The sequence below is a fragment of the Leptodactylus fuscus genome, chromosome 3 (assembly GCF_031893055.1).
Source record: "Leptodactylus fuscus isolate aLepFus1 chromosome 3, aLepFus1.hap2, whole genome shotgun sequence".
NCBI classification, from domain to species: Eukaryota; Metazoa; Chordata; class Amphibia; order Anura; family Leptodactylidae; genus Leptodactylus; species Leptodactylus fuscus.
In genome coordinates this window covers 65,474,029-65,498,928 of record NC_134267.1, presented here as the reverse complement: position 1 = coordinate 65,498,928, position 24,900 = coordinate 65,474,029, and the positions used below count along the sequence as shown (strand labels likewise).

At 39.9% G+C, this 24,900-nt stretch overlaps 1 protein-coding gene across 1 annotated transcript in view; it reads left to right on the top strand.

Annotated features, from left to right (window-relative positions):
- WTAP (WT1 associated protein) overlaps positions 1-20,009 on the top strand; it is a 43,252-nt gene extending 23,243 nt beyond the window's left edge. The window contains exons 6-8 of the mRNA XM_075267658.1: positions 1,294-1,472; positions 16,950-17,104; positions 18,812-20,009. Of these exons, the coding sequence (XP_075123759.1) occupies positions 1,294-1,472; positions 16,950-17,104; positions 18,812-19,386 (909 nt within the window). The 3' untranslated portion in view covers positions 19,387-20,009. The remainder of the gene's footprint in view (positions 1-1,293; positions 1,473-16,949; positions 17,105-18,811) is intronic.
- Positions 20,010-24,900: the final 4,891 nt, after the last annotated feature.

The window sequence follows — 24,900 nt, the reverse complement described above, 5'->3', positions numbered from 1 at the left end:
ATTCTGTGTTTCGGTACGGTTCCAGGGATACCAAATTTATATGGTTTTATTTACATTTTGACCCCTAAAAAAAATTCCAAAACTGTGTTAAAAAATTTTTTTTCTAAAAGTCGTCATATTCCGACGGCCGTAACTTTTTTTATACGTAAGTGTACGGGGATGCATAGGGCGTCTTTTTTTGCGGGGCCGGGTGTACTTTTTAGTTCTACCATTTTCGGGAAATGTTATTGCTTTGATCACTTTTTATTAAAATTTTTATCAGAATCAAAACAGTGAAAAAACGGCGGTTTGGCACTTTCGACTATTTTTCCCGCTACGGCGTTTACCGAACAGGAAAAATATTTTTATAGATTTGTAGAGCAGGCGATTTCGGACGCGGGGATACCTAACATGTATATGTTTCACAGTTTTTAACTACTTTTATATGTATTCTAGGGAAAGGGGGGTGATTTGAACTTTTAATTCTTTTTATATTTTTTTTAACTTTTTTTTTTATTTTTTTTGCATTTATTAGACCCCCTAGGGGTGTTGAACCCCAGGGGGTCTGATCACTAATGCAATGCATTGCAAAAAAGCATCCTTTCTTTTGCAGGCTGCATAGACCAGCCTGCAAAAGAAAGGATTTGCAGACAAGCCTGGGAGCCTGTACAAGGCTCCCGGCTGTCATGGCAACGGGACGTCAGCCCTGGAGCATGCTCCAGGAGCTGGCGATCCCGGCCAAAATGGCGGCGCCCATGCGCCGCCGGAAAAATGGCGCCTTTGACCGCGGCGCCGGAGGGATTAATGCCTCCGATCGGTCCGGGGACTGATCGGAGGCATTAGAGCCGGTTGTCTACTGCTTAAAGCAGTAGACACCCGGCAACTATGGCGGCCGCCCGGCTCCCGGGCGGTCGCCATAGTTACAGACCCGACATGCGCCGTACTATTACGGCGCATGTCGGGAAGGGGTTAAAGTATCTCGGACAACCCCTATAACAAACTGGTTCTTGTATTCACAATAGAGATGACCATTTTTCACTTGTATCAGTCAGCTTCTGAAACATAAAGTTACTTGCTAAAATAAACTGTATGAACCATCAATATGATATGATGTCTTATTTGGGCTCCATGTGTGAGAAACATGAGGAATATAAAAGATTTCCAAGTATTATTTCATAAATGTGCACTTACATTCAGAATCTTTTGAAGGTATTTTTATACACACAATATTTATCTGGTGTTAGTGGAAGTTGGGCTGAGATTTCTTCCTTGTATGATAAGCTGGTAATTGTTTCTGTTGGCTCCTCTATCCAGAACCAGATTCAGCATCTCAAGCAAGTCCAGCAGCCAAGTGTTGCCCAGCTGAGAACAACCATGGTAGACCCAGCCATCAACTTGTTTTTCCTCAAAATGAAAGGCGAACTGGAACAGACTAAAGACAAACTGGAACAAGCCCAAAATGAACTGAGTGCCTGGAAATTTACGCCTGATAGGTAAACAAACCAAATACTCCCCAGTCAAGACTTCCCTGACAATCCCACTGCGAGAGTGCTATGGTGGGATGGCCAAGTACTCGTTTTGCACACCAAGACTCAGACTCTGTGAGCCAAAAAAAGCCACTTTCTTACATTGTCCAGCTTGTAATGCTTAATGTAAAACTTATGAGATGAACCTTGTATTTCAGCTTTTTATTTTCCACCCTTCATTTGCTTCAGAGGCCTGAGAGCATCGGACTATTCCGAAGAAGAGGCCACATCCGGCAGTGTCCCCATTTTCTAGAACACTTAGACACTTGCAAAAGTGGTTGTGATTGAAGAAAATACAGGCAGAAAAAGAAGTCTGGCACATTGTGTCAGTGCCTATTTATGGAGGAGAGAACTTAGTTTTTTTTTTTGTTTTCTTTTCTTTTTCTTCCTTTTCTTTTGCCATAAATCATGTAATTGAACATGTAAAATTCCCGTAAAAGGTGGAATGTTCATTGCTCTTTACATTGAGCCTAGTGACTTATAGACATTTTAAGTCCGCATATTCAAATAAGACTCTGGACTTCATGATCATTGAACTGCTGGGCCCAATCTCAAACTTAAGGTGATTTTTGTTCTCAAGAGGTTTATCTATCAATAGCTTTTGACACTTTACCCTTACACCAAAGTAGTGTTTGCTTCTGAACATTCAGCTTACCATTTATTGTGTGTATAGCACAAGGCTGGTGTTTGTCTTAAGCACACTTCTCTGATGTCTGGTATTTTTATGGCAAAAAATATTGTGGAAATACTGTAACAAATGGAGGTGTTCTATGCACCTCCGTGTAAAATGAGCTTTAGCTTGGCTAAACAATAACCTTGTTTGCAACAAAACTTATTGCAAGGGTTAGCAAACTGTAGCAACAAACAAAAAAACACAAACTAAAAACGAGTCCGTTAGATAACGTGACGTAACAGACTTGCATTTATGCAATTTATTCAGCTTGCTGGTATTACTATATATATATTTTTTTTTTTTTTTACTGTTTTAATACTGTTTTTTTTGTATTTTGTCTACTTCTCTGCTTCAGATGCAGCCAAGAAAGACAATAGTGGCAAACAAACTCAGAGTGCATTTTGCGAAAACATAACACAAATCGTTTGGTTCCTGTATCAGGAATATTTAGACATGTTTTTTTTTGATTTAATGAAATTTCTTCCCTAAAGTTCTTGGCTACTTCAAATCAGTGGTTTTCCATTTGTGTTTTTATTATGCAGTATTCGCTTAGATCATGACTTTGAAACGCTTTATAATTTTATTTTTTTTTTTTTTAATGCATATGCACCTTAAGTAAATGATAGCTGCTGAAAGGCTAGAGCGGTCTTTTTTCTTCTTCTTTTTTTTTTTAAATAAAACAAACCAGGTAAGATGTGTGTTGCCATTTGGACACCGTTTCTGGCCATATGTTTATACAAATGTCTAGGTCTTTTTTTATGTGTTTTGCCGGTCAAGCTTGATAAAACACAGTTGCACACTTCTCATTAGAAATATAGTACAAAACCCAGAGCAAAATGGATACTATTAAAATGAAGCAGTCAACCTGAAAGCACAGTTATAACTCAAGGGACATGGAAAATGGATTCTTTGGTATCTTCCAAATACTGCTATGAGAATATCTGTAGTCAGTGTGGATATGGTTTTTCTGGTATTAAGATTAACATGGTAAAGAAGCACTGTCTGCACGGTACTGCTAATCTGCTTGTTAATTCTTACTGTACAATTTTGTCCATATGCATAATACAGCCAAAGCCGGACAAACCATGATCCGTGGTTCCCTCATAAGCATTCTTGCTGTGTTATAGTACCTCTGAAGTCTTATTCTTCTTCACCTCTGACAGCATGTATCTGGGGTACGTTAGATTGTTTGCAGAACCCAACAGAGTTGACTGGCATTTATCTGTGTATCGGCGGCTTTTAGTAACAATAACCGCTTACAGGCCTTTTTATAGATTATTAGAACTGGCCACCAGTAACACACCAGTGCAGCCCAGTTACACAGGCATGTTTTCCAGTAATAATGGGCGTCAGCTGAATAATTGTATTGTCACAACACACAAATATTTCTGCAATCATTATGGCTTAGATTTTAGCACTGTTGTTGCACTTACCAATTTTGTATGCTGTGAAGATAGTAATTTATTGTAGTAGAATATAGAAATTTATACTTTTTGTATAAAGGATCTAGAAGCAGCAAAAATTCTCCCATGTGATATTCAGAACATCTGTACATTGAACAAACAGTGGGCTAACCAAAGCAGATGTTACAGTGCCAGACGCCCCAACTACCCCAACAATGGGATTATTTGTACAGTTAGATGAATGTATTTTTACACTTTTTTAAAAAGATAAACAACCTCCCACGTCTGTATTGTAAAAGGGTTTGGGGTTTTTTAGCCCTATAATACAACTTAATTTATTGGTCTTGTGTAGAGATGAGTGAGTACTATTCGAAACGGCCGTTTCGTATAGCACGCACCCATAGGAATGAATGGAAGCAGACTTTGCCGGAGGCAGGCCGCTTAACCCCCTGTGTGCCAGATGCGTCCATTCATTCCTATGGGTGCGTGTTATTTGAAACGGCCGTTTCAAATAGTACTTGCTCATCTCTAGTCTTGTTCCCTTTGAGCTGAGTCCTGGGATGTAGGATGTACAGTACATATATTTTTTTGCTGTGAAATTTGGGTATTCTTTTAGTTACTTTAAGCACAGAAATGATATCCTATATAGACCTACTGGTTCTTTAAAACAGTCATTTAGCATATTGTATAGAATTTAATTTTCAAGCAGCTTTAACTATGTAAAACCTAAGGAAAAAATCTTGAGATTCTCTATTCTGCACTCATTTTGTAGTTGGACTTTATGGTTAGCAAGGAATAAAAGTCCTTTGAGATGCCTGTTATAGTAAATACCTATATCTCCTATAAAATAACAATCCTAAAGCATCTTTTCATAACATTTGAAATTACGGGATCCCCTGTTTTCCTCCTGGAACTATGTGAATAAACTAACAGCTGGATGTTACCATTCTCCTTTGCAATAGTGTGTGCTTTGACAGTACATTGTGTACTAAGTGTTGTAGGGACATGCTCCATTGAAGAGGGGAATGGTTAGTCTCAACTGAATGTTTATTCATATGCTGTATTTTCAGAAGAAATAGTAATGGAGTAGCACTATACTATAGTGGTTTAAAGAGAACCTTTCACTATTTGAGGCACATGCGATTTAACACACCGCTAGAAAGCCGACATTGTGCTGAATTCAGTGTGCTATCTGCTTTCCCGTTCTGTGCCCCTGGTGTAGAGCTGTCGGCGGTACCGTAGCTCTTCACTGTCAGAAGGACGTTTCTGACAGTCAGTCAGGCACGGCTTTCATCATAGTAGTACTTATTGCGCTGTACTGTAAGAGTGGTGAGGAACGCCTCCCTCCCCTCCTGATAGTACTCATCCATAGACGAGTACTGGGTGGGCATTCCTCACCACTCAGCGTCATGGCTGGGTGGTAAGAAACGTCCCCTCTCACAGTACATTGCTATAGTTGCTGCTGTGAGGAGGGGCGTTCCTCACAGACTGTCAGTAACGCCCTTCTGACAGTGAAGAGATACGGCACCGATAGCTCTTCAACGGGGGCATAGAAAGGGAAAGCTGATTTATTACATCGCATGTGCCCCAGATGGTGAAAGGTCCTCTTTAAAGAATAAACCTACATCTGCATATCTGATCCAAGATTGATACGATCACTATATGTACAGTATATTTTAGAAGAACCTTCAGATGTTTTTCCTTTCCCGTCCTCTTAGCTTGAGAGGACATATCATGAATGGCGTGAAATTGTAAGCTTTGAGAAGAAAACTCTTTTGTGTTACTCTTTTGGGAGTTATAAATAACAGAAGTTTGTGAGTTTTTAGGAAATTACTCATCTCCTGCTGCTCATCTTGGAATACCTTGAACCAGGTGAAAAACTAAGGAAGGGTAAATCTATATTATGGTTTGTTCACATCTGAGCCTCTGTAGGAGACTGTCGCAGTGTCTATCTGAAATTGGCGCACACAACGTCTCACGCCACATTCAGTTTAAAAAAAAACAGACACACACAGACCCCATTATAGTCAATGGGCTCCCTATTTAACCACTATTGTATGGGTCCACCTATCCATTGTACTGGTCATTCAACAGACCAGAACAGTGGATACTGTGGCACAGATGTGAACTTCGCCCAAGTAGTTCTATAGATGTTGCTCCTGTGATAATGCGTAGTTCAAGGAGTGTTTTTCTTACTGTCGGCAGGCTTTTCTCTGTTTCCTTTATAAGCTTGGTAGATATTTGTTTTATTGGTTTTCAACAGAGCTCTAAATGTTTGCGCAGCCATAAAGGTATGAGCTCAATTAAATATGGGAAAATATTTGTTTGTATGACTTCTGATGGGATTTTTAACATGGTATTGTAGTGGATACAGATGGTACAGCAGGGGTTAGTTATGGTATTGTATCATACATCAGACTGTCTTGTTGAAAAAATCCATGCTAAAATGTAGGTTCCCACTGAGATTAATGTGATTTATGTGTGAAAATTGACAATGAACATGTAGGTTTGTACTTCTATCACATGGTCATAGACAGATTATCAACCAGTAAACTATAAACGTCCCTGGTTATTGAATGCCAGCAGAGATCTTTAAAATTGGTAGATATTGATGAAGACAACATATTGGAAAAATCATGGAATTTTTCAGTATGCAAAGAATGTTCTTCATCTGCTAAATCTGGAACACTTTTATCAGCGCTGACTGTCTGATATCTAGTATAAATGGTAAGGGTCTAAAATAGACAATACTCTTTATGCTTAAGAGGTTTGAGCTCAAAATGCATGAACTTGTTTCCTGCTTTTCTTGAAAACTTGCAAGAAGGGTGTGACAGTCACTGTTGCTCCTGTCTTATATCAGTACATTGCCAGCAAGTCTTGTACATGTATTCTAGTAGTTCCTATCTCCTGTGGAGTAAACTATTGGCGTGATGAGTCCATGACAAACTTTGTATTTTTAGTTTTCTTATATGTGCCTTCATGGTGACTTAGGGCTCGTTCACATCTGCGCCCAGTCTCCGTTCATGCAGGTTTCCGTTTCCTGCACAAAACTGAGCAGGAGACAGAAACCTGCAGGACTCTTTCAAACCCATTCATTTGAATGGGTTTGAAAGATGTCCGGCCGTGAGCGTTTGCGTTATACTCTCCACCGCAAAACCGTTTTTTTAAAAAAAAAAAAAAAAAAAAATCAGACACAGGGTCGGACATGCAGTACTCTGTGTCTGGTTTTTAAAAAAACGGTTTTGCGGCGGAGAGCATAAAACGCTCACCGGCGCACACGGTCGGACAGCTCAGAACAAAGTCCGGGCGCTAGTGTGAACCTAGCGTTAAAGCATTCAGAGCTTAAGGATAAAATGACCTCCACAGTGAAGCGCCTCAGACAACTGTGTGGAAAAACTAAACTAGAACCACAAGTGAAAGGGATTTTACCGAACATTACCAAGGCCCATATCTTGTCCCTTTCAGGAAAATGATCTGGTTGTAAAAAAAAAAAAAGTATTTGCAATGTCATCTTTTTATGTGGTTTACGGCTACAAAAATGTTCTGATGTTCTGTACAAAAAATAACTAAAATTGGGGCAACATGGTGGCTCAGTGGTTCGCACTGAAGCCTTGCAGCACTGGAGTCCTAGGTTCGAATCCTGCCAAGGACAAAACCTCTGCAAGGAGTTTGTATGTTCTCCCCGTGTTTACATGTATTTCCTCCCTTACTCCAGAGACATACTGTTAGGGGAAAAATGTACATTGTGAGCCCTATATGAGGCTAATAATCTACAAAAAAAAAAAAAAAACCTAAAATTGTTGAACAATGTTTTAATCTTACTAGAAAATGCTGCACTCAGTTCACAGATGTATATTAAGGACTTAAACTTGTAAAGTCATAAATGCCATGTCACTTGTTAGATGCAAATCCTTTGTCTAATCTTGTTTCTGCACTTTTACCTAGGGTGTAAAGCGTTTTACCTTTCTTCTGAATCGCTTCAGTATAAATGTTGCATTATAATAGAGATTTGTATTAATACCAACTAAATTGTCCTGTGTGTGTATATAGTTGCCACTTCAGCTTTATGTATACACAAGGTGAAGGTGAGTATTACATGTACTTGTACCTGTTATGTTAATTTGTTGCTCACTTGTATTGGTAATAGAAATACATTTGTCATTACACATGTATAGATTACTTACTGACCTCTGCTGAGTACTTACACTTTTATAGACGGTATAAAAAAAGGATATGGTTATTAAAGTGTCATACATTTATGTAAGCTGTTTGTTAAAGGATTTTTTCAGCGGGATAAATATATTTATTCCAAAGTGGTAAATCTGGATAAAACCATAAAATCAACTGGGTCATGTTGGTCTCTACATCTAGTGCCCGGCCAACCCAGAAAATTGGTGGAATACATTCTCGGGCAATCACTAGCTGCAGTAGCCAGTGTTTAACTGAGGGGCATTTTCAGTAATATCCTGTGTGTGGAAATGGCACAAAGATGTTGAGGCCAAAGGAGTCCTAGCGCCACTCCAGCAGCAGCAGGGAAGTCAATGAGGTGGTGGTGATTTTTTTTTTATATATATATTATATTATACATAAACTTACTGTGGCTCCTCTAGTTAACTTTTTTTATCTACCGATCTGAAAAGAAAACTTTTTCAAAAAATGCAATTAAAAAAAGCGAAACAAGATAAAATTTGCTTGTAGGATTTTATCTGTATATAAATGTAAAAGTTAGATTCTGGTTTTAGGTATGATCATGATTCTATAGGGTATAGAAGTGGTCACTGCAGCAGATCTATAGGTTTTCATCAGCATTGGGCTTTGTCTCCATGTTCAGATTTTTGTATGCAGCGTTTTAAACGAAACCATGATTGGATTACAAAGAGGCTAATGCCTCATGTTGTAGTGAACTTTTTGGATTGGGCGAAAGGGAGAAGTTGGTCCTCGAGATTTCCCATTTCTTCTGTAGCCATTCCTGGGTTTACCTGAGAGAGAAAACTCAGCAAAATCTGCAACAATAAAAAGTTTTGTTTCCGAAACATGGGGCCTTGACCTTTAAACTTTCTCTTTTATGATCCAAACCTGGTTTGTGTTTCAAAAACTGAATGCAAAAACCTAAATGTGGACATGCACACTGGAAGGTGCAAGTTGGGAAAGGCTAGGGTATAGCATATGGAGATTACATTTCGTTATAATGTGAAACTGTAAGGTATCCTTCTATGGTTGATTTAATTGGATTTTAATCTTAAAGGTGCTTCCCCATGGCCATACCTATATTTAAAATTATAGACAATTAAGATAAGGCTTTTTCAAACAAATACAATTTTTGCAACATTTTAAAGACTTTCTCCTGTCTTGCGCTAGGTTTACACCAACGTTCGGGTCTCCGTTCTGTGGTTTCCGTCTTCTGCATGCAAGAAACCTGTCAGACCGGGTCCGGCGGTGAGCGTTTTATGCTCTCCACCGCAAAATGTTTTTTTAAAAATCTGACACAGACTACTTCATGTCCGACTCTGTGTCAGATTTTTAAAAAACGGTTTCACGGCGGAGAGCATAAAACGCTCACGGCCGAACATCTTTCAAACCCATTCAAATGAATGGGTTTGAAAGAGTACTGCAGGTTTCCGTCTCCTACGTCTGCTTTGTGCAGGAAACGGAAACCTGCAGAACGGAGACCGGGCATAGATGTGAACGAGCCCTTGGTATTACGTCTATATGTCCTACATCCATGCATATGAATGTAGGAGCCATTGTTTGCTTATTGTGGCCACGTTACCTTCTCATACAAGTACTGTCCCTGCTTGATAACTTGGCCACAATAAGGAAATCATGGCTGGGTATATGATAAGCCCCAGAACATGGAAAACTGATGAATTAATGTTTATATCTAGTGGCAGCCAGCCAATCAAAAGAACAGTTGGATAGAGGAAATTGGGAAAACATTACTAAATATTATTTATATTTGCAAAAATGTTTATTCATATTTAAATTTGTAGATAACGAAGTTAAAGGAAAACCACTTTAGGGTATGTTCACAAGCCGAAACCCAAATTCCACCGTGTGAACTCCGTGTGGCTAGATGCGACGGGATGCCAATGCAGTTCACCGATATTGTCGTGGCATTCCGTTCCTGATTCGGCCCGAATGAATGGGTCTAATCAGGAGGGAGTCTCACACTGCAGCTGTGTCAGCCGCGGGGAGAAGGGGCCTCTCCCTTCTTTTTCCTGCTAGCGGAAAAAAAACTGCCTGCAAAAAACTCTGTGTGGGCTAAGGTCCCATGTTGTGAAAATGCAGCTTTTTGTTTGTTTTTTTTTGTTGCAGAATCTGTTGCGTTTTTTGGAGCCAAAGTCAAGAATGGCTACAAAAGGAATGGGAAATATATAAAAAGCATTTATACGTCTACCTTATGCTCAGTCTACTTCTGGCTTTGGCTAAAATAAAACTGCAACAAAATCTGCAACAAAGAAACGCTGCTTCTCTGCAACGTGGGGCCCCAGCCTAAATCATTTTCTGTGATTACATTTTGCAGGTCACACTTTAGCAGCAATTTTTGCAAAAAATATCAATTGCCATTTAAAATTGTTAGGTTATACAACAACTGTAACGTGTATAGAAGTACCTAAATACAAGTTTTAAGATTCCTGTTTTTGTAACTTTTTTTGTGTTACTGGTGTTTTTCAAATGTTATATACATGTTTTGTTGTGTGTTTAAAGCATATTGAAAAAATGTCTGTATAGAAAAATGCCATACACAGAGCATGCAGAATTTAAAAAAAGACCATTATACGAAAAAAAACTCAAGCCAAAAGAGCTTGAGTTTTTTGCTTTAAACACGTGCCGTGAAATAGTACCTAAATGATGTGTGAATAAAGACGGTGCAATTTTTTAATGTAATCTACATGCAATACAGAGGACTAATGTAAAGCGAGTCAGGTGTTCTCCGCTGTTATGTGGAGTGCTCAAATATTGTCTAAGAGCCTGTTCTCACGAAGTAACGCGGTGCTCATTCTGACACGTGTCAAAGTGAGTGCCTCAAAACAGAATCCCATCGACTTGCGCGTAAGACGGCACTCATTGAAGTCAATGGGATTCTATTTTGAAGTGCTCACTCTGACACGTGTTTACGTGTCGGAATGAGCACCGCATTACTTCGTGAGACGTTTTTAGGCAGAATCTTCCTGAAGAGTGAGTAGGAGACTTCATTTTTTTTTCTGCTGGCTGGAAAAAAAAATTACCTAGCAGAAAAAATAAAATCTGCCTCTGTCTCCCTTTGAAATGAATGAAAGGCAGATTTCAGGCAGAATTTGTAGCTGATTTGCTGTGGATTCTGCCTCTAAATCCATGCCAAATTCATCAATGTGAGCATATCCTTAGAAATCCTGCTCCAAATCATATTAAGCTTATATACCACAGAGCTTGGTGCTACCATTTAGAGTATTGTACTTTTTGACAGAGCAGCAAAAATCACAGATTTCCTTTAACGTGGTATGTATATATTTTAGTTATTTGCTATGTGATGGCAAAGTAAAAGGCTGAGCTGTGTTGGGATAAATAGATTTTTTTTTATGATTTGGAACAAAAGTAAAATTCTGTCTCCTAGTAGTGTGTGTGTATATGAAAGGCTGTCAATTATCTTATGTAAGTGGGGTTATTTGGACTGTCCCCATCTCTGATACAGGGAAATCGCTCAGTCTCTGTGGAGTATACTTCACTACACTGGCAGGATTTACCCTTCTTTCCTATGTGTCATTTGATAAACATCTATATCACATGGCTGAGTTTCTCACCCTTGTACATCTGTAGCAAACTTTAACTTGACACTTAGCATACAACCTGGTAACTTATTTGACACCACAAGTGCCAGTGAAAATGTTAAGTTAAAGGATAACTGAGTTTCATGGAAAATTAAATATGTACAGGATCTTGCTTGGCAGTCCTCTCTGGCTTCATAACCCTTCATATGTGATGTCACTAGGAATAGAATACGCGCCCTGTATGCTGTAAGAAGCTCCAGAATCCTCTCTGTGCAGTGTACAGACAGGGATAGTTGTGTGTGGAACATGTATAGGCTATGAAGAGAGACCTGCCCCTCCCCCTTCACTCAGCGTGATCCTGTCTCAAACTTCGTGGTTTGTAATGAAGGTTTACTCTTAAGAGCCAACAAGGCTTCTTCACTTTAAAGAGGCTCTATCACTAGGAAAAGTCATTTTTAACTAATCACACCTTTGCATAGCCTTTAGAAAGTCTATTTCACACCTACCTTTTGTATGTAGATTGCCTCAGTGGTTTCTGAATAAGTCCCTTTTTATTCATATGCTAATTAGACTGGTGCACGATAGAAGGTGCACAACTCTCTCTGCTGTTTTCTATGGGAGGCTGCTGCTGCTGCTGACTCGCTTCCTGTTTGCTGCACACACATAGAAGATAATGGGAGAGAGGAGGCTGCTGGGAACTTCCTGTACTGGCTGGAGGCTCATTAGCATATGAATAAAAACGGACTTATTCAGACACCACTGAAGCAATTTACATACTATAGGTAGGTGTGGAATAGACTTTCTAAAGCCTATGCAAGCATGTGTTTAGAGAAAAATGACTTTTCCCAGTGATAGAGCCCCTTTAAGGAGTTTAAATCTGTGTAATAGCCTACCTCAGGGGCTGGTCACAGCAGCAACAGCTGAACGCCTGAAAAGAAAGGATCAGATGCATTTTTAGAGTAAAATAGCATTGATGCTCATGGAGATGCATAGAATATCTTGCCCCTTTCCATTCCCTGGTTGAACTTGATGGACATATGAACTTTCCTAGTAACACCGCAGACTGACCAGAAGGGAGACAAATAGTGGCAGGAAGAGGTTTTTCAGGTAGAAAACAGCAACATTTCTAAATAAGGTGCATCACATGGTCTATGAAATGACCACTAACATTTCAAACATCTTGGACTCATTTCATAAAACGTGTTGTTCTGGACCAAAATGTAATGCAAACGTTGCTTTCTGCTGGAAAACCACTAGGTGTCGCTTGTGTGGTTAATTTGCTGCTCTCTCCCTGTTGCTAGGGAAGTTCCATCCATGAATTCAATTAAAAAAATAAAATGCAATACTGGTTCTCAGTGTATGCAGGAAAGAGGAGCTGTGCTTTCTTCATAAAGTGACTGGACAGGGGAGGATTCCACACAGCTTTTCCAACTTCTACACTGCACAGAAGCTTCTCACAAGCTAAAGTGAGTGAGTAGATTTCTGACTAGTTATGTGTGCCATTACAGATGGGATATTAGTCATAGCAAGCAGCTTTCCTCACATTTCTCTCTTTCTGTGTCAGACATGATTTCATTTAGCTGTAGTAATGGATGGGGGGTGGGGTAGACTGCTCCTCATTGTACATTCCCCCTACCTTAGACAGAAGTGTAAAATAAACTCAGTATTGAAAGGGCAATGCTAGTGTGAACACAGTGTAATTTGATTGTGTCTCTGTTTCTATATTTGTTTGCTCTCATGCTTTCTTAGGGTGCATGCACACTACGTAACGCCGGGCGTGTATGAGAGCCGTACACGCCGGCGTTACAGCAGGGCTGCCGAACACTTCCCATTCACTTCAATGGGAGCGCTCGTAACAGCGGCGTTTACGAGCGCTCCCATTGAAGTGAATGGGAAGTGTTCGGCAGCCTTGCTGTAACGCCGGCGTGTACGGCTCTCATACACGCCCGGCGTTACGTAGTTTGCATGCACCCTTACATTTAGATGCTGGAAACTTGGACATACCTAGATTTGGTATTAGGTAAGGGGTTGGTGTAATTATAGTAAGTCTTCTGTGAGTGAGGTATGTCAAATCTGTTTGCTACAGTGTATTGGTCCATATCCAGACTGGATATAATTGTACCCACATCTCGGCTTAGAAAATGGTTATGGAGGCAACTCAGTGGTTAGCACTGCAGCCTTGCAGCCCTGAAGTTCTTGGTTCAAATCCTGCCAAAGACAACACCTGCAAGGAGTTTGTATGTTCTCCCCGTGTTTGCGTGGATTTGTTCTCATACTCCATAGATACACTGATAGGAAAAAAATGTACATTGTGAGGCCTATATGGGGCTCACAATCTACATTTTAAAAAAGTCATGAATTTCTGCCTTAACATGAAAACTCTCATTTGCTGATGGGAAAACAAATATCTAGAATATGGTGAGCAGTGAAAACGCAGTCTGTTAGAATGTTGTGTAACTTATTATCCATCGCATAAATAATAATATATTTTATAGGCCGTTTTATGTCTTCTGGCACCATCGGTGGTATATACAACTAAAATGCTGACCTCCCCCTCCACCATTGCTCCCCGAGGCTATTTAAGCGTACTGTCGGAGAAGGGGTTCCTCACAGCCCAGCCCAGGCCTGCACTTTTGACAGTGGAGGGATAACAGCACTAAGCACATACCGTCTGAGCTAACAGTGCACTGATACCAGCTTTTTAGCAGTATATAATGCTGCTGGTACTAGAGGACGTGAAAGGTCAAGTGTTATTTTTATAATATGTGCTGACTAGAGACCTAGTAGTGGATACGTAGTACATATCTGATAATGTGGTTTTCAGCATTTTCTCAAATATATCAACAAATGTAATCACATTTCCTGTTTGTTTTTTTCATATTTGTAGAACTGTATTCTCATCCTCCTAAAAACAGTGGCAATTATGCAAATTAGCGTATAGTCACAACTGCTGAGAGTGTCATAGATGCATTAAGGAGGTTTTCTGGCCCCTAATCCATTTTTATACTGATGAGCTACCCATAGGATAAGTCATAAGTTTCTGATCTGCGGGGATAGTGTCAGTGTGTTGGTAAAGAGCGCTGTTGTTGAGTGATTTCACCGGTTTCCAAATTGGCTGTTGCTTGTATTGCAGGTGTATTTAAACAGTTTAGGGCGGGTTCACACCTGCGCCCGGTCTCCGCTTTGCAGGTTTCCGTTTCCAGCTCGAGAAACTGAACAGGAGACGGAAACTGGCAGGCAGTTTTCAAACCCATTCATTTGAATGGGTTTGCAAAGTGAGCGCCTGTGAGCGTCTTCTGGTCTCCATGGCAAACCGTTGTTTTGCTTTTTTTTAACTGCACCCAAAGTCGAACATGCAGGACTTTGCGTTGAAACCGGGTTTTTTTAACCGGACACAGAGCAGAAGACGCTCACGGCCGGACACTGTTGGCCGAAGACGGAAACCCACAAAGCGGAGATTGGGCACTGGTGTGAACCCGCCCTGACATGGTTCTTAGTGAAGACACCAGACAGTGCACTGTGCAGATGTTTCACTTATTGTTGGAGGTGCCCAATGACTAATCTTTGAAAGTTTAGGTACATTTTAAAACCCCTTTTTATTTTTCTCGATTTTTCTAGCAGCAGTAATTTTCCCACTGGATCAGCTTTCCTCTCCCATTAGCAGCAGAAATCCTCACTGCTTGTGGCTCAAAGCATCAGTGTAATTGAGAACCAGATGTTGGAGGTGGCGTCTTTTTATATACTTATATTTCAGGCATTATGAAACTGAGAATCTCCTTCATATGACACCAGAATCACAGTACTATGTTATACAATGCCTGAGCTGTGTGTTTGAAGTGATACTACCCCCTTTCCATTCCTTTTTTTTGTATTACACCTTTACTAAGCCAGAAGTGAGGATTTCTGCCACCAGTAACAGAGGAAAGAAAACCGAGGCAGTTGAAAGTGGATTTCAGTGCAGAATTTCTCAGATGAGCTTAAATCTGTTGTTGGTGTATTACAAAATGTATTATCGACACATTCCATTAGAAAATGCTGTTTTGTATAGCAGTTTACCACTGCCTAAAGGAAAGATATTTTGAGGGGGCTACACAATATACCCAATAGGATATATATATGGTAAGGTTTGTCCAAGAGGAAATTGCTAAGCTTGGACAAAACATTTTTCAGCAGTGTACTTGCTGTATCTTATGCACTAACCTGTTAATATACGTCCCAGCTACCTGTCACGCCAATTCTTACATTGTCACAATATGCAAAACGCACACAGTTGGGGCATCAACAGAGAGACTAGGCTTCTGGCTGCCCACAGTGCTGTGAAAATGTAAGAATCCGTGCGATGGGCAACCAGAGTGTATATCGCGTTTCCTAAGCTGTTCTTACTGGAGAACTGATGTGAATGGTGCAAGGTTATCACCTTCGAATTTCTTTGCCTTGCTACCAAAATTGGGCCTCTAGACAGATGTATATCATTCTGCAAGAGTTTAAAAAAAAATTCATTGGTGACTGCTCTGTGTTTCCATGTCAAAAAAAAAAAAATGTCAATGCAGCCATTCCAAGCAAGAACCCAAGAGCCCATAGTTGGGCAAGTGGGATACATTTTCATGGCTTTTTTTTTTTTTTTTTTTTTTTTTTTTTTTAAGGCAATCTATTATTTTGACAATGCTATGCAATCTGCAGAATATGTGACCTGAGCAGGTGGATACATAGTTTTGTGTTAAAAGAAACACTATCTTGTGATTATTGAAATCTGTGCCATTTCTATGCTTAATAGTCCAGTGGTGTAAATTGTTTTTACTCAGTCACTTGACACGCAACTATACATCAATAATAGTCCCACCATGGGGAAAATTCATTGTGTTATAGCAGCATAAATAATACAATATACAAAAGCTCCAAAGCAGGGACATTAAGTACAGATTTAGAGAAAAAAAAAAGTAAGAAAAAAGGTAGTAAAAGGGATATCACAACTTAAAGATCTTTCAGTTCTCTGTATGGAATGATCTCTACTTATGAAGCACAGAGAGCATAAAACAGCGCTCACAGTAACAGGTTCCCTTTTTCAGCTTCGTTTATAAAGCTCAGTTTTTGGCTTGAAAAACTTCTACTTTTGTTTAAAGGCTGATGGCAATTTGTTTTGTTTTTTTTGTTTTTTAAATTTATTCTGAACATGAAGCATTTACGTATTTGTTAACACTAGAGTGATAGACTGTTGGCTCGCACAAACATGTTCTGCTATTTTGGTCATTCTAACCCATGTGATGTGGCATTTATCACTTTACACAATTGTTTTCTCACAAAAGGTTTTGTCATCTGACATATCTCGTGATTTTACTTTTGTCTTTATATATATATATGGCAGGTTGTTTTATTTTTTTTAGTTGGATGGTGCAAGTCTGATTGATCTTTTTAATGTACCAGTAAACTTGAAGATTTCCAGACTGTAGAGGAGCACATGGGTAACTGTAAGCAGCAAAGGTGGCACAGGATTCATGCTGGTGCAAAAAAAAAAATGTTGTTTTTTTTTTTAATTTGTGGAAATCTTAGTTAATAATGCAGCTTTTGTATTGGAATTATTTCTTCCTTGTTTGATAAAGTAAACCCCTTTCTGCCTTTACAGCCAAACAGGCAAAAAGCTAATGGCGAAGTGTCGAATGCTTATCCAGGAGAATCAAGAGCTGGGAAGGCAGCTGTCCCAGGGTCGTATTGCTCAACTTGAGGCAGAGTTGGCTTTGCAGAAGAAATATAGTGAGGAACTTAAGAGCAGTCAGGATGGTAAGGGTTACATATAGGTTTATAATTGTGTTTTATCTGTAGCTGTTACATTTTATATGTACACACTGGTTTAGAACTGCATTAATCCATTTCCATAAGAACCTTCCCTGATTCTCTGGATTCATACAGAATTATACTATTGTCCTCCTGGATCTGCTTCTGGCTTTGGCTCAAAAACTGTAACTGGCTTCCTTGACTCCGATGCAGTTAGATTTTTTTTTTTTCATATCCTCTACCCCTACTTCAGAGAGTCTGAAACTAACTGTTCTGGATCAGCTGGGGATAGGAAAGCCTTTCTGGCTGCTCTGGAATCAGTAGACCAGCTACTGTTGAAGGATGCAAAGAGTTTGATTTGGTGGGGGTAATAAAAGCTTAAGGCTGTGGCCCCACGTTACGGCAACGTAGATTTCTTTTTTCTTTTCTTTTAGTTGCAGGTTTTAGAGCAGTTTTCAGTTCTTTTAGGAGCAGTTTTCAGAGCCAAGGCCGGGAGTGGGTTGAGCAGAAAGTAGAAGTATACGAGCTTCCTATAGATTTCCCATTCCTTTGTAGCCATTCTTGGCCTTGGCTCAACCAAATCCTAAACAAAAAAAGCTGCATTTCCGCAACGTGGGGCCTCAGCCTAAGAGTTCATTCACACGGAGTTATGTGGTGCTGATTTTGCCACAATAACTCGAGTAAAGAATCAACGCTGAAAACCAGACTCCCAATGTGTTTCGTCTTCCATGCAGAACACATTGAAATCAATGGGTAAAAAAGCCTTCCATTGATTTCACTGTGTACTGCACGCAATGGGTAGCTGTGTTTCAGCGCTGATTCTTTACTCGAGTTATTGTGGCAAAATCAGTGCCACCAAACTCCATGTTATTGTACCCTAAAGCTTCTTAAAGAAGCAGAATTCACAAATAGCTATTTCATGTGCCATATGTAACACTGCTTTCAAGGCATCAAATCCAGTGACATTTTGCATATTATGCATGTGAATAGTGTTCATGCTGCAGAAAATTTAATTCCACATAGAAATAAAGTGGAAGAGCCCAACTGAATGCAGTGGGGCTAAATACGAGTGTCAGTTTAATATTTCTATCACAGAATTACACATGTTGGCATGTGAACATAGACATAATTCCTTCTGCCTTGATCCTTTAAGTTCAGCTTTCTTCATATCCTATATGACAAATTTGCCTGCCCTCTTGTCTATTTCTGCAATACACATAGAGTGAATGTATAATACTGATAAGGAAGGCAGTTAAAACATCTACAAAATGAAATGGCTTCCAGTTTTCCAATGTAAACATGTAAGTATACTATATCAAGAGAGTTGGTCAATTTGGGTAGAAGGAGAGAATAGTAAAGCGCTATGGAATATGATGGCGCTGTACGAGTAAGCGTAATAAATAACAATAAATACCTCTAGTGGCTAGTTAATACAATATTTTGTCTTCCTTTTTTGAATAGTGTCTTTTTGTCAAAGCAAATCTTTGAGGTTCATAAATTGCCCTATGTAAAGGCAGCTGTCACTGAAGTGACCTACCGATGAATACACCAAACTCAAAAAAACTATGTCCAGAATATTGTTCCAGTGCTGCTAGTATCCTAATAGCAGCCTTTACATAGAGCAACGTATTAATAGGATCTGTGTGCGTCAATGTTTCCTATTTCTATGTTGCTGTATTTTCAATTTTTCTTGTGCTTCTTACCTTTTAACAGAGCTAAATGACTTCATCATTCAGTTGGATGAGGAGGTGGAAGGCATGCAGAGTACTATTCTAGTACTGCAACAGCAGCTGAAGGAATCCCGTCAGCAACTCTCTCAGCTCCAGCAACAACAGTCTCAAGTTTCTGCTAACAGGACTTTACCAGAACCCAAAGAAGAGGGAGAGGCGATGAGCAAAGACTGTAACCGGGTGGCAAATGGACCAAGCAATGGTAGCTCTTCCCATCAGAGAGGTCACAGCTCTGCAGCTCTTTATAGGGAGGGTAGTAGTGCAGAAGATGACTTTCCTGGGTCTCCTGTTAATGAGGGAAAACTATCCAACCACTCAGAGGAGAGAACTGGTAGAGGGGGGTCCAGCTACTTAAATCAGCTTAGTACTGGGTATGAGAGCGTAGACTCACCTACTGGAAGTGAGAACTCTCTCACTCACCACTCTAATGATACAGACTCCAATCATGACTCTCAGGAGGAGAAGCCAAGGAATACAAAAGGCAACAGAACTGGGAGCTCCCGTCACATTCAGAACGGTTTGGACTCTGAAGCAAATATACAGGGATCTGTTTTGTAAAAGGAATACAAACTTATTTTTGTTTTCTATAAATGCAAGTCATTTAATTTCACAGTTCTTACTGTCAAAGAATAGTGTATATTTTGTCATAATTTTGCCTTTTGAGTTTTGGTTTTCATTGTTGCTTAATGTAATACCTCTGCCAATTTGGTCATTTTAACAGTTAATTACATTGACAGCTTCAAACAAAATTGACATATATGTAGACAGTTATTTTTATGTAAGATAATTAAAAGTTGGAGAAATAACTTTGTAAATTCTTATTAATGATGTCTGTACAACTGCTAATATCTTAAACCTTTGCTGTGTAGTGGGATTTCTGCAGTCTTTACATCACTATCTTTTCATAGTACTGTGTGGGTAAGACTGCCAAAATATGCCCAGTCACCTAGTTTTATTGCAAAAAAAAAAAAGTTTTCTGGTAGTTTGTGTTGAATTCAGTTTTATTTTCCCCTCGGTAAAGCAATTGTACATACTATTCGTTCTTTAGATGGCTGAATGTTTGACTAGTGTGCAGTTACTCAGTTTTCCAGACAGTTGTACCTTGTTTATGCATATGATCCTGTGACTACAATATTATCTTGCCTGTACTGACCAAACCAAAATAAAGATTTTTAATAATGTCATCTTTTATACTGTTTTGTTCACCATGTTTGCCCTATAAAGTAACGTTAAAGGGGTTTTCCAGGATGCACAAAAAAAAAACTGGCTAACCTGTTCCCAGCGAGGTCCAGTCCTGCTGCTCCGATGTTTGCTTTCAGCAGAAGTCCCTGCTGCACGTGACCGCTGAGGAAAATCAGCAAAGGTCTGAGTACGTCACAATCTGTTACATCCCTGGGTCCTTCCCTGAGGCCGCTGATTGGTACGTGACCCACCGTTGCCAATCAGTGGCCTAAGGAAAGGGACCCAAGAAGTCACAGTCGGCAAGGCCACCTACTGCAAGAAAATACTGGAGCAGCAGGACCGGACTGCGCTAAGACACATCAGGGGCAGGTGAGCGTGTTTTTAGGTTTTGGGGTTTTTACGTCCCCTTGCTAAATGCAAAAAAATTTTATAAAAATATCCTGTACAACCTCTTTCAAGTTGTTCTTGTTGATATGTTTCCAGGCTTCATGTAGAGAACCCAAATTTCTGTGCAGTGTGCCTAAAACTGTTGTAAATAATTTACCCCACATTTACAGTTTGACGCTTTTTGAAAAGGGGTCTGGCTTGAGAAAGAGGGCATGGTTTAACACTGTGTGCCAAAATTATGCCGCACTTTTTTGGGGGAGGGGGGTTCCCCTTGAAACTATTCTATGTCATAGACTGGTAAAGTGTTAGGTGGAGTAACCATGGACTAGACACAGTTATCATCCAGCATCAGTTAGGGCTCATTCACATCTGCGCCTGGTCTCCGTTCATACAGGTTTCCGTTTCCTGCACAAAACAGCAAGAGACGGAAAGCTGCAGGACTCTTTCTCACCCATTCATTTGAATGGGTTTGAAAGGTGTCCGGCCGTGAGCGCCGGTGAGCGTTTTATGCTCTCCACAGCGAAACCGTTTTTTTTTTGTTTTTTTTAAACAGACACAGAGTCTGACATGCAGTACTCTGTGTCCGGTTTAAAAAAAACTTTCGCAGCGGAGAGCATAAAACGCTCACCAGCGCTCACTGAAAGCTCAGAACAGAGTCCGGGCGCCAGTGTGAACCCATCGTCACTCTCATAAATTAGGCACATTTTAATACTGTCTACTCAGTTTACACATGTAGAAAACCTGCTGCAAAGCAAGTTTTTTAAATGTGTTAATGGTCTAAAGGTGAATGAACAAACAAAATCTAAATCGATTTCAATATTTGGTGTGAGCAGCCTTTGGAGGAGGTATCTGATGTCTGTAGTAGTCTGTCTGTTTGGGATTACATAAAGGAATTGAAGAATTTCAGCAAGGCCACATCCATAGAAGATATGTAGTTGTAGTTTCCAAAAACTTCCCTGCTGAGTTTCTTCAAAATCTGTGTGCAAGTGTACCAAAAACAATTGATGCTGTTTCAAGGTCAAACTGGTCACACCAAATATTGCTTTTAAATTTTTATTTTTTTTTTATTTTTTTTTTGTTCACTTTTTCTTACTGAACACTTCTGTTTTTGGAGTTGTTCTTACGTTCCAGAATTTCCATACTTACCTAAAACAATTTGCACAGTACGGTAGATGAGACAAGATCTAAAAGGACTTGTCAGATCATAGAATCCGGGTAGACAACTGCGTGCTGATTTTAAATAAAAAAAAATAATAATAATAAAGATGAGCTACTCGCAGCGCTGGTCAATAATTGTAAGGCAGACAACCCCTATACTAAATTCATATACTACAAACCATAACACAGAAGTCCCGCCATCAGATGTTTCTGGACACATGCGATTATTAGTATATTCCAGGACACAGCTGCACTTTCCCATTAGAAGCAATGAAAGTACATGTGCAGCTCTCAATTGGAGGTAATCCAGGGGCACCATATGGCAGCATCCTTATGGTGATGATACAGTATGTATCTGCATGCAGCTATAGCTGATTCTAGGCCACTGGCACTTTCACTTCCATATAAAGCTGTGTTCAGACGGTGCATTTATGCAAAAAATGCAAGCATTTTTATTGGAAAACTGCCTTTTTGTTTTGCCTTTGTCATACAAAGTAATGTCTCCTTGTGGAGTCTCCACACAGAATAATGGACCACAATGGCCCCTCCACACGGTATAATGGCCTCTACACATAGTATAATGGCTCGTCTGCATGGTATAGTATAGTATGGTCCCAACTAATTTTCCAAAAACTTCAGGTTCAGTTTAACTGAAAATTTTTGGGGTTCGCCACTCATGAGCTACTATTCTACTCTTGGGACTCTTCAGACCCAAGAAGATAATGATCGGAGGCCCCATGGAGGTGAGCAAACATACAGAAGTGTGTTACTCACCTTCCTGGACTTCAGTGCGGCTCTCTGTTTTCTTCAGTGCTTCTGCCTGATGTCGGTGACTGTCGATTGGGTTTCACAGATCATGTGGGCATCGTGATACCTACGTAATCCCTCATATCCAGTCAACAGTCTCTGACGTCTGATAGAGAACAGGGAGCTGCACAGGAGTCCAGGGAAGTTGAGTAACATTGTTTTGTATGTTTTTCACTTCCCCTGGGACTTTGCTTATTTGTCTCTTCAGACCCCAGAGTATAATAAAACGAACTCAAGTGCCACGCCACCCCTCAAGGACTCAGGCTGTTGGTGAAGTGTTATTTTCTCTACTTGTAAAGGATGTCCCCTTGTCACTGTCACAGGCCTAACAGTAGAAAGCTCATTAGAAATGTCTTTGTAGTATTCCTTCATGTATTTGCACATTGTGATTAGTCTCCCCGTAGACGTCTTTCTCTAATCTAAATAACCCCGTGTGTTAATCGGTCATTGCACTCCTATCCACCCACTCCCCTAATTCTCTTGGTCGCCCTTCTCTGCATTCTCTCCAGTTCAGATATGTAGTCCTTGTACACAGGGGCCCAAAACAGTCTGTGTAGCCATACTAGTGATTTGTATTGAGGCATAACTGTTCTTGTCATGAGTGTCTCTGCCTCCACATCATTTTATTTTTCTTAGCAGCAGCTGCTTGGTACTGACCTCTAAAGGTAGGTTTACCAAAATCCCCAAGTCTTTTTCAGTGTCAGTCTTACCCAGTAACTTACTATTAAGAACATTAATCATCCTTTTTTTTTTTTCTTTTTCTTTTGGATCAAAATGCATAACTTTCCATTAACTACATTAAACTTCATTTGTGAAGTCCCTGCCTAGCCTTCTAGTGTCTTTAAAGTCTCCTGTAATATGCTGCTGTCCTCCAAGGTTGTAATATTTTTTTTTATATTACCCAGCTTAGAATCATCTGCAAATACGGAAATTCTACTCTGCAAATCCTCTAACGGGTCGTTCAGAAAAATATTAAATAGATTATGACTGTCACCCAGTCTGAGTATCCCATTAACATGCGCCCTCTGTTTCCTATCACTGAGCCAGATGTAAATGCAAATACAAAGATTTCCTCCAGAATAAAATCTCTTAGGAATCCTTCAAATATTTTACCTATAACCACAGCTAGGCTTACCTTCCTGCAGTCTCTGGGATTTCTTTTTGACCACTTGTTGTATATGGACAGAGTTGCAATGCACAGGTCTTTTGCAGGGGTGAACCATGGGTTTCTGCCGCCTGAGGCGGACGTCAGAATGCCGCTTCAGGTCGCCTCATGGGAGGTGCGGCGCTGGTCTTGTGTGAGAGAGCTTGTTCCTATAGAGTCCATAAATATTAGCTTATAGGGGTCTTTTGAAAGCTGATGTGCTGGAATTATAACAAACTACTTAATCTTTTATACCTGATCTCTCGTAGTCTCCACCGCAACGTCATTTGATGTATTTTTATTCCTGGTCTATTCTGTTGCTAGGCTGTGTAAAGATGGCACCAGAGAGTACAGCTCCCACGATCCCATATCTGCTCTGTGTGTACGTTTATGTGGTTCACTGCCACTACCCCCCAAAAAAGTGATCCTTATAGAAAGGAAAGGCCGTAGTGTTCGAATTGTTTGTACTGCTCTTTCTTTACTCCTGTCCCCGTGAGGATGGAATAATAACACATTTTTTTTTAACCCAAAAAAGTGCTGTTTTTTTTTTTGTTTTGTTTTTCTTTATATACTTTCTCTTGAGATGATCCTCTCTGTCTTAATCTTTGTCGCCTTTATCTTTTTTTTTTTTTTCCAGGTTTTTTTTTTTCTTTTTCTCTCCTGTTTTATTAGTTTAAGCCATTTCTATTTATCACTCCGTTTTGTTTAATCACATTAGCTTTGTTTGTTCCTCACGTTTCTCTACGATATGATTCTCTATGATACTATATAACATGTATTATATCTTCCACAGGACATATTTAAGATGCTTTAAAAATGTCCCATTTAGCCTTTAAAATTTAGTTTTTAATACTTGGTTTTTAAGGATATTGTCCCAGTTTTAGACCCTAAGACCATCCTTTATCTGCTGAAAATTGGCCTTCCTGAGGTTGTGTTTTTGTTAGAGATGAGCGAAGTGTGTTCTATCGAACACATGTTCGATCGGATATCAGGGTGTTCGCCATGTTCGAATCGAATCGAACACCGCGTGGTAAAGTGCGCCAAAATTCGATTCCCCTCCCACCTTCCCTGGCGCCTTTTTTGCACCAATAACAGCGCAGGGGAGGTGGGACAGGAACTACGACACCGGGGGCATTGAAAAAAATTGGAAAAAGTCATTGGCTGCCGAAATCAGGTGACCTCCATTTTAGACGAATAGTGGATTTCAAATCCGGGTCATATGAGAATGTGAACTTTGTGACTATGAGACAGGGATAGCTGTACAGGCAGGGATAGCTAGGGATAACCTTTATTTAGGGGGGAATGTTATTAAAAATAACTTTTTGGGGCTCTATCGGGTGTGTAATTGTGATTTTTGTGAGATAAACTTTTTCCCATAGGGATGCATTGGCCAG